Raw genomic sequence first — 10,878 nt, 5'->3', positions numbered from 1 at the left:
AAAAAAAAAAAAAAAAAGAGGGCACGTATTGAATGGAACACTGGGTTTTATATGCAAACAATTTATCATGGAACACTACATCAAAAACTAATGATGTAACGTATGGTGATTAACATAACATAATAAAATTAAATTAAAAAAAAAAAAAAGAGGGCGCCTGGGTGGCTCAGTTGGTTAAGCGACTGCCTTCGGCTCAGGTCATGATCCTGGAGTCCCGGGATCGAGTCCCGCATCGGGCTCCTTGCTCAGCGAGGAGTCTGCTTCTCCCTCTGACCCTCCCCCCTCTCATGTGCTGTTTCTCTCTCATTCTCTCTGTCTCAAATAAATAAATAAAATCTTTAAAAAAAAAAAAAGAAACACTGGCATCCTGGAAGTTAAGCTTCGGGGGGAACTCACTTCCACTTTATACGCTTTGTTTTATTTATTTATTTATTTATTTTTTTTTTTTTTAAGATTTTATTTATTCATTTGAGACAGAGAGAATGAGAGAGAGAGAGCACATGAGAGGGGGGAGGGTCAGAGGGAGAAGCAGGCTCCCTGCCGAGCAGGGAGCCCGATGCGGGACTCGATCCAGGGACTCCAGGATCATGACCTGAGCCGAAGGCAGTCGCTTAACCAACTGAGCCACCCAGGCGCCCTATACGCTTTGTTTTAATCTAAATTTACAAACACACATGTTATTTTTTTTTTAAAGATTTTATTTATTTATTTGAGAGAGAGAATGAGAGAGAGCATCAGAGGGGGAAGGGGCAGAGGGAGAAGCAGACTCCCCACTGAGCAGGGAGCCCGATGCGGGACTCAATCCCAGGACTCCGGGATCATGACCTGAGCTGAAGGCAGTCGCTTAACCAACTGAGCCACCCAGGCGCCCGTTATTTTGTTATTTTTAACAGCAAACACTTAACAGATGAAAGTTTCAACTATACGTATTTTTTACACGTGACAGGCTTGACAGAAAGAAAAAACCAAAAACTAAAGAATTACTTACAATTCATCAGGTCTATACGGAGGTGGACTTTCAAAAGGCCTTGATGACATGGCTGATGTCAATGATCACCTGATCTTCAGGATGAGCACTGCCCCGCAGCTCCCCAAAATAAGCCAATCTAAGCAACATAAGGAGGGTAATGGCATTACTACGAAGCTCAGAGTTTCCTTGCATCACTAAGAAAACTAATGATACCAATCTCAAGTAACTTCGCACACCATGATTATTCCTCTTGTCCTTCTCACTGCCATCCTTACACATTGGACCATCAATTCCTTGAGTACAGGAAATCACTGAGCATAGCAACCATTCAGTCTGGTGGTCCTCACAGCACCAAGCACCGTGCTCTGCACACCACTGGCATACAAATACTAACTTTAATGACTAAGTTGTAGTAATAAAAATTTCACAAAGTTTTTACAGCATAGGTAAAAAATGGTATTTTTCAAAACCGTTCCTTCAAAAAACAAGAAATGTAAAAAATAAAATTTCTTAAAATGTGTTTTTTTAAGTTTCGGTAACACCATTTTTTTAAATTTTTATTTTCTTTGAGAGAGAGCAAGCGAGCACATACACGAATGGTGGGAGGGGCAGAGGGAGAATCTCAACCAGACTCCCTACTGAGTGCAGAGCCTGACGTGGGGCTCAATCTCACGACCCTGAGATCATGACCCTGAGATTAAGACCTGAGCCGAAATCAAGAGTCGGATGCTTAACCTGATGAGCCACCCAGGTGCCCCAATCGACCAGTACTTATTAAGTACTTACACTATTCCATGGAAGTCTGTAGAAATACTACAGAAGGTCACACAGAAAGAAAAAAGCAACTACAACAGGCAGTTATTTAGTTCTTAGCGCTGACTACATTATCAAGTGTAGGACAGGGATAAGCAGAGGAGAAAGACCAAGACTTAAAGAAGAAGAGGAAGAAGCTGGGGGTTGGGGTTGGGGGGAGAAGAAAGATCACTTGAGCAAGATTTACAATCTGAGTATATTAAACTGTATACTATTTTTCCCTTTTCAGATAAAGTATATGCAAAAAAGGTATTATGTTAGGAAAAGTAAATAAATTCAAACTCTCTAAATTGTGTTCTTTAGAATCAATGGCAACTATCCTCCACATCCTTAAGGACAGTCAATTCCAAATTTCTCAGAATAAAATGCTGCCCAAATGTTTATCACATAAAACCTCAAAGATGGAAATAAATTGAATGTTAGGAACACCAAGACAATTAGCATGATTTTCCAAACACAGTGAGGGAAGACAACTTCTTCACATTATTTAAAAACAAAAAAACAGGGGCGCCTGGGTGGCTCAGTTGGTTAAGCGACTGCCTTTAGCTCAGGTCATGATCCTGGAGTCCCTGGATCGAGTCCCGCATCGGGCTCCCTGCTCGGCAGGGAGCCTGCTTCTCCCTCTGACCCTCCCCCCTCTCATGTGCTCTCTCTCTCTCTCTCATTCTCTCTGGCTCAAATAAATAAATAAAATCTTTAAAAAAAAAAAACAAAAAAAACAAAAAACTGTTTTACTCAAGTATTAACATACCAAAAAATGCACAAATCCTAAGTGTATAGAGCCCTGGAACTAGTACCCAAATGCACATTTAAATGGGCAACTCAGGCCATTAGCACGTTACAGTGTTATGGAAGAGTAAAAGTCCAGACTGGCTTCCTAACTGATGTTCAAAAAAAGAACATTTAAAAAAAAATGAATTTAAACACTATTAGGGGCACCTGGGTGGCTCAGCCAGTTAAGCAACCAACTCTTGATTTCCACGGCTCAGGTGGCAATCTCAGGGTAGTGAGATGGAGCCCCTAGAGAGCCTCCGCACTCAGCGCAGGGTCGGCTTGAGATTCTCCCTCTGCCCCTCCCCCCCCCACTCATGAGCACAAGGGCACACACTCACTCTCTAATGAATAAATATTTTTTTTTAAGGATTTTATTTATTTGAAGGAGAGAGAGCACAAGTAGGCAGAGCAGTAGACAGAGGGAGAGGAAGAAGCGGGCTCCCCGCCAAGTAAGAAGCCTGATGCAGGGCTGGATCCCAGGACCCTGGGACCATAACCTAAGCCGAAGGCAGAACCTTAACCAACTGAGCCACCCAGGTGCCTCAATAAATAAATCTTTAAAAAGAGAAAAGATAAACTGAATTTAAACACTATTAAACGTAGGACTCCAGTTCTGAAGCTGAATGTCAAATACTGACAAACGGAACTTAGCCCTTTTATAGCTCTGGCTCACTCATTCAAGACTATGACAAAAATTCCAGGCTCCATGTTAGTTTTTTACGTCATCTCTACGACCAACTTGGGGCTTGAACTCACGACCCTGAGATCAAGAGTCACATGCTCTACCAACTAAGCCAGCCAGGCGCCCCTCCATGGTAGTTTTTGGAAATTCTAAATTAATCCAGACTCAGGCTAAAGTTTAAATTTTGTCAAAAATCCAGACACCAGGGGCGCCTGAGTGGCTCAGTCGTTGGGCGTCTGCCTTTGGCTCAGGTCGTCATCCCAGGGTCCTGGGATCGAGCCCCACATTGGGCTCCCTTCTCCACGGGAGGCCTGCTTCTCCCTCTCTCACTACCCCCTGCTTGTGTTCCCTCTCTGTGTCTCTGTCAAATAAATTAATAAAATCTTAAAAAAAAAAAAAAAATCCAGACACCAAAATCCCTTTCCAAACTTCTATTTCATGGATTCAGAGTTTAGTTATCATATCCCCTCTAATACCAGAGATTTTATATTGTGAAGCAAGTAATTTTAGGAAGTTTATCAAGAACAAAGCATGCCATATCAGCTTCATTTTCTTTTTTGAGGTTACCAAACTGGTAGATGAAGCCCTAGAATCTTCAGCACATCCCCATGCATAGACATTCCTCTGGGACTGAAAAAATCTAAATAGGATAAAAGAACGGTACATTCATGACCCCAGGGTCCCGGGATCGAGTCCTACATTGGGCTCCTTGCTCAGCAGGGAGCCTGCTTCTCCCTCTGCCTGCCCTTCCCCCCGCTTGTGCTTGCTTTCTCTCTCTCACAAATAAATAAAAATCTTAAAAAAGGACAGAGAGGGAGGTCATTTTGGTGACCACAGACAAGATGGGCAAGCTTATCCAGATTTGCAGCTGACAAAACACTGGAAAGGATAACCAACCCACCGTCTTCAAGTATATCAAATTCTCTGTGGGGCCAGACTGATGGGCTAAAACAAATCCAATGGTTTTAAAAGCTCACTGTGAGAGAGAGAAAAAAAAAAAAGCTCACTGTGAGAGGACAAATTCTACTTTTCTTCCTTGAACCTCACTACCCTCCTATGCCAAAGGGCAGGGGATAAGCCTGACCTCTAGGCTGGAATAATTAAGATAATATATTAAGGAAGATGAGAAAAGCATTCACAGCAAGGTGGTTATCTTGAAAGTGAGACATTCCAGTGTTTAGGCACTTAGGTACATTGTATCCATTTTCAAATACTGGTGGCATGGATAAATCATTTTATAAAGTCTCGGAGACTCAATTTTTTAAAAGTGCATTTCCTTGGTGAGAATTTCAACAAAGTTAACAAGTTATCCCTAACTTTGGCAGTAGTCACAGACAGCTGCTTCCATCTAGGAATGATACACTTTAAAAATAATCTTCTGCATAACCATGAATCTGTACATCATGTTCCAACGAGGTGCCTCTCCTGAAGGTGACTGACCGTTCAAGAACCAGAAAAACCATGTCTTAAGACAAATGACTGAAAAAACAGGAAATGTTTGGCCTGGTCAAATCAACATTAGAAGGACCACTACAGCAGCCTTCAAATATCTGCAGAGCTGTCTTTGTAATCCTAGAAACCATTCTTTGAAGAAAAGATACCACAGGATCAGATTTCATGTCAATGTTAGGAAGCCTCTCCCTTACCCTGACTCCACACACCCTTCAAAAATAACAAATAACAATTTTTATCTGAAGCCATGTATGCAAAGCTTAAGTTGTTTGATATTCTGGGGAGACTGGACTGAAGGAACTCTAATATTAGTCTCCTTCAAGGCAGTCTGGAACTGTGCCTTCAGGTCACAGCCAAAGAAAAAAAGGACCAAGAACAGACTGTTACCCAACCCCCTGCAGGGCAATATTAACATTATCTGCTCAATAAATGTATGTTGAGTGAAGGACAAAATAAAACGAATGGAGAGGATACAGGATCCGGCCTAAGGGGCTCAGTGGCCACGGTCACAGAGCCTGTACCAAAGCCAGTGAAAGGGAACCAAGTCAAACAGCTGAATTAAGAGTCAGGAGCATAAGGGAAACAGCAGACTCTTACTAAATGTATAAGATTGACTGACGTTAAAATATACAAAAAGTTCTCCCCTTACGTTTACTGGCCAAAGCTGTCCTAATAAAAACCTAAGCTAAGACAAAGAAGAAAAGCCTGAAAATACTATGCCCCTGAATAATTCTTTAAAGCAACTGTCATAAGTAAAAGATAAATTTTATCATATTTAAGGAGAGCCTATTCCTTTTCAATCACAGGCAGCAATAGTTAATTTGCCTTCAAGAAGTTTTTTAAAGTTGTGGCTGGTACTAAATGTTTCTATTTATATTTTGGCACATAATTAGTAAGTTGTCTAAAATTTTAAAATTAGGCAGATTTATGCAATAGACAATGGGCTCTGTATCGGAAAATGCATTTCAAATAAGCGCTCCAGATGATTCTTAAGCACACCATGTATTTTCAGCATCACTGCCTAGATTAAAGGCGTCAATCCCGGGGCGCCTGGGTGGCTCAGTTGGTTAAGTGACTGCCTTCGGCTCAGGTCATGATCCTGGAGTCCCGGGATCGAGTCCCGCATCAGGCTCCCTGCTCAGCAGGGAGTCTGCTTCTCCCTCTGACCCTCCCCCCTCTCATGTGCTCGCTCTCTCTCATTCTCTCTCTCAAATAAATAAAAAAAATCTTTAAAAAAAAAAAAAGGGGCGTCAATCCCAGGAGGGCCTTGATCTTGGCATTTCCTGTCTATAATGGGCAGGAACCAGCTGTTCAGATCTCACCTCAACTATCCCCTCCTCACAGGTGCCCTCCAGGTCAGCCATCCACCAAACCTGTTGTATTTTCAGAGCAAATTCCCCCCCACTAATTATTTTTTATTTTTTAACTTTTTAAACTGCCACCATCTCCATCCCAACTGGAATACCAGCTTTACAAGCACCTAGATGTCTGTCTTGACCATCACTCTTCTGCCTGATCCCTGATACAAAGTGATGATCAATCAACATTTGATTTATAAAACCAACAGCCCATATTACAGTTGGGATTTCAATACAGCTGTGAATGTCTTTAAGTTCCTCACAATGCTAGCACTCAGTAAATATAATCCTTTACGTTCAACCGAATTAGTTAAGTGCTTACAGTCTGAAGGAGAGAAGAGAGTCAAACACCAGCCATATGGACATCATTTGGTAGCTTGCTGAAAAGCAGAATTCCAGGCCCCACATCTGACCAACGAATACGAATGTATCTTAATAAGATCCCCAGGTGATTCATACCACAGTCAAGATTAGGAACCATGGGGTTAGGGGACAGCTGCAAACCTAGAGGCTAAAACAAAAGCTGTAACAAAAGTCCTCAGGGTCGGGGCACCTGGGTGGCTCAGGCGTCTGCTTTTGGCTCAGGTCATGATCCCAAAGTCGTGGGATGGAGCTGCATCGGGGTCCCTGCTCAGCGGGAAGCCTGCTTCTCCCTCTCCCACTCCCCCTGCTTGTGTTCCCTCTCTCACTGTCTCTCTGTCAAATAGATAAATAAAATCTTAAAAAAAAAAAAATCCTCAGGGTCTTTTTACCCCAGTATTTCCATTAAATAATAACCTGGATGAAAAAAGCCCGCTAAGGACTCTAATCTAGTAAACCTTAAAATGCACCTGAAGAAAACTTCCCGTCTGGCAGGTTCGTGGGCAGGTGAAAGATTTTATAGCAGTTAATTTGTGTGGTCAAAAATAATCTCTTGTAATTTTGAAAGGACAATTCCAACATTATCTTTCAAAGAAAACAGGAAGTTTACCTTCACATCAAACAAGATGTGGAAAGGTTCTATGAGACCAGAGCGACTAGTCAAAAGTAGAGCGTTCCAGAAAAACCCCAAATCCTTCTGGTGCTGGAATATCAAGGCCTGCTGCTTTTCTGGTATACCCGCCCCGATTAGCCGAAGCAGTTTTCAAGCCACACCATTTATGTTTCCCCTACCGGTGTTTTACCTTTAAAACGGAGTTCTAAGATCTACCTTTTAGAGTTGTCAGTATCACTAAATGATACAAAGTACAAAACTCTCTTAGCACACTGTCTGATTCTTAGTTAGGAGGCACTGCGCATCATTTCCCTAAACAGCCCGGAAGCTGCACAAATCTCGCCATCCTCCTCTCCATCACTTAACCAAGGCGGCACCTAATAACTAAATAAATGCAAAAAACTACTCAAAAGTGTTGCTTTGAGGAGATACCTACTACCGTGGCTCCACCATTTACAATGTCTATTTTAAAATACCAGAAAGAGCAAATAAAGATTCATTTGTACTGTGCAAGAGCAACACTGCTGTATTGGAAATGGGTAGCTTGAGACATCTACCTCCATCTAGAAAGGACTAGTTTTCAGTTACACCAAACATCACCAGAAGTGCCTTAACGGGAAGGTTTCTCTTTTCCAGGGATCCCAATAATACACCTATTGTGCGTGAGGGCCACACACTAACCTGGAAGGCTGCCTCTTCCCCGCCCCGGGTCATTTCCCAGGTGGGCAGTTTGCCCAGCCAGCCCCAGGGCCGGCCTGAGGATGCCGTGTCTTCTCGGGGTTATCGCTTCACCTGGGACACAGGGGCTCGGAATTGCTCTTCCACCCCCAAGGAGCAGAGGCCATTTTGGCCCCTCAAGCCTGCTCTCCCCGCACACTTCCTCCGACGCAGGCAACATGTCGGCTGGCCGCGCGCAGGCCGGCCCTTCCCGGTAGGTGTCTAAGCCCCGCGGCAGGTCCGCTTCCGTGCGCTCCCGCCGGTGCGCGCCAGCCCGCGTCCAGCTGGGACCGCCCGGAGGCAGATCCGCTCACCTGGCGGCGGCCTTTGGGTCACGGGTGAGAATCCGAAGCGTGAGCAGCTTCCCTCGAAATACAGCCTCACTCGAAATTAAATCCCCGCCCTCAGGCTTAAATTGACGCGGGCTCGCACAACTCCCACTACCTGGATGCCAACGAGCGGGCCGGCCCACCCCAGGGCTCTAGCAATATTTCCCGGATTAAACCGGCCCCCGCTCTCCCCCCGCGATACCCGAGGGGTGGGTGGGGCGGAATCGATGAGGTCCTCCCCCAGCCCCGGGATCCCAGTCGCCCTGGCCAGCGAGCACCCCCCACCCACCCCCGGCTCCAGCCCTCAGGCTCAGGACCCTGGAGGAACCGGGCGTGCGCCCCTCTTCCTGAGGCCCTCCCAGCATTACAGTCCCGAGAGCTGAGCGCTGGGCTCGCTCGGTTCGGGAACCGCCCGCCCCCCATCAAAGCGACAAGGTGCCCGCGCCGCCGGGACACAGGGAGCTCTAAGCGTTTCCGCCGAAGGAGCTGATCGGCGGCTCCAAGTGGCCCTTCGCCGAGGCAGCCTCCAAATTGGACCAGCGCTGCTCCCCCGGCAGACCCGCTCCCTTCCCACTCCCGCCAGTCCCAGCCCAGAGCGAAACCGCCACCGAAACTAGCGCGGGGCGTCCTCCCCCCGCGCCTCCCCTACCGCACCGGAGCCACGATCCCGCGCGGGGACTCTGAGGCTACCGTGCGCCCTCAGCGCCGCGCCCACCTCTCACCTACTCACTGCAGCCCCGCCCGACCCACCAAGGGCCGCGGGAGCCAAAGAACGCGCTTACTTGGCGAGCGCACCTGACGCTGTGCGGGCCGCCCGCACGCAGCCAGCGACTAGCCTAGGAATTCAGTCAGTCCTCTTCCACTCCTCCTCCTCCCCTTTCCCCCACCCCGGCCGTCCTGCCCCCGGGCATGCGCACCAACGCCAGGCCGGTGCTGGAGGTCCGCGGTCCCGCGCGAGAGCAGCTCACCTGTCGCACCAGCGCGGGCCCTGGGGTGCTCTGGCTAGCTTTCCCTGGAGTCCCGCCGCCTCCTGCAGGGGAAGGAGAAAGGGGTGGGGGGGGAGGTGGACGCCAGCGAGGAAGCCTGTTCCGGCCGTCTCCTCCCTCCGTGACCCATTCACCTGAAACTCGGAAGGGAGGGGGAAGGGAGCGGTGGAGCAGGAGGCGGGAGGAACCAGCCGTTCTCCGCACACCCTCGCCCCGTTCCCAATTAAAGGAACAGCGCAGCTTTGGGGACCGAGCGTAGAAGAGCCGCCCGGTTCCCCGAAGGTGCAGGTGGCCCTGGACCACGCTGTGGCGCGCTCCGAGCTCCGCGGGCTTTGGGTAGAACAGAGGAGTATTTGGCGACGCGAGGCCGAGTGAGATCTGGAGAGGACTGTTTGGAGGGGGTCCAAGGGTGCTCAGCCCTCTGACACGAAAGGCCGTCCTTAACACTTTTCTGCTCAGAAAATTTGGTTAAGATTTTGTTGGAAAGGGGCGCCTGGGTGGCTCAGTCTTAAGCGTCTGCCTTCGGCTCAGGTCATGATCCCCGGGTCCTGGGATCAAGCCCCGCATGGGGCTCCCTGCTCCGCGGGAAGCCTGCTTCTCCCTCTCCCACTCCCCCTGCTTGTGTTCCCTCTCTCGCTGTGTCTCTCTCTGTCAAATAAATAAAAATTAAAAAAAAAAGGGGGGGGCTCCTGGGTGGCTCAGTGGTTAAGCGTCTGCCTTCTGCTCAGGTCATGATTCCAGAGTCCTGGGATCGAGCCTCGCGTTGGGCTCCCTGCTCGGCGGGGAGCCTACTTCTCCTTCTCCCTCTGTCTGCCTCTCTGCCTACTTGTGCTCTCTCTCTATCTCTCTGTCAAATAAATAAATAAAATCTTTAAAAAAAAAAAAAAAAAGATTTTGTTGGAAGGAAGCAGCCAGAAGTGGGCGATCTCAAAAGTCATTCGTAAATTAAGGAACTGTTTCTGAATCTCTGGAGCCAGACAAAAAGACCATTACTCAGAGTGGTTAAATGAAGGTGAAGGATGATAGATATTGTTGTTGGTAAATTTGCCATGAAAAGAAAGTTCATACTGTAGTATACATTATGACCAACTCAAGGTCCTTTGCCCGCCCCCCCCCCCAAGAGATTTAAACTATTTTAATATTCTCTTGGCTTAGGAAAAAAAAAAAAAAGCCCTAGTTCTGTGTGCTATGCTCTATTTCTTGATCTGGAGGCTGATTCCGTAGGAGTGTTCACTCAGGGAAATTCATAATCTAACATGTAGCATTGTGTATCCTTTTATATATGCATATAGTAGATCAATATATTTTTAAAGTTGTACTCCAAATTCCTCAAAATTTAAAAATAACTACCCTACTATCCAGCAATTACACTACTAGGTATTTATCCACGGGATATAAAAATACAGATTCAAAGGGATACATGCCCCCCAATGTTATAGCAGCATTATCGACAATAGCCAAACTATGGAAAGAGCCCAAATGTCCATCGACTGATGAATGGATAAAGAAGATGTGGGGTGTGTGTGTGTGTGTGTGTGTGTGTGTGTGATGGACTATTACTCAGCCATCACAAAGAATGAAATCTTGCCATTTGCAATGGCATGGATGGAGCTAGAGTGTATTATGCTAAGTGAAATAAGTCATTCAGAGAAAGACAAATACCCTAAGTCTCACTCATCTGTGGAATTTAAGAAAGAAAATAGGTGAACATATGGGAAGGGGGGAAAGAAAAGAAGAGAGGCGGGCGCCTGGGTGGCTCAGTTGGTTAAGCGACTGCCTTCAGCTCGGGTCGTGATCCTGGAGTCCTGGGATCGAGTCCCACAT

The 10,878-nt window shown here is 46.6% G+C and overlaps 1 protein-coding gene across 1 annotated transcript in view; it reads right to left on the bottom strand.

Annotated features, from left to right (window-relative positions):
* OCLN (occludin) overlaps positions 1 to 9,193 on the bottom strand; it is a 55,494-nt gene extending 46,301 nt beyond the window's left edge. Inside the window, exons 1-2 of the mRNA XM_021700388.2 lie at positions 9,037 to 9,193; positions 989 to 1,106 (exon numbers count right to left, since the gene is read on the bottom strand). Of these exons, the coding sequence (XP_021556063.1) occupies positions 989 to 1,038 (50 nt within the window). The 5' untranslated portion in view covers positions 1,039 to 1,106; positions 9,037 to 9,193. The remainder of the gene's footprint in view (positions 1 to 988; positions 1,107 to 9,036) is intronic.
* Between the last annotated feature and the right edge of the window lie 1,685 nt (positions 9,194 to 10,878).

The sequence above is a fragment of the Neomonachus schauinslandi genome, chromosome 7 (assembly GCF_002201575.2).
Source record: "Neomonachus schauinslandi chromosome 7, ASM220157v2, whole genome shotgun sequence".
NCBI lineage: Eukaryota > Metazoa > Chordata > Mammalia > Carnivora > Phocidae > Neomonachus > Neomonachus schauinslandi.
This window is presented reverse-complemented; position numbering and strand designations above follow the sequence as displayed.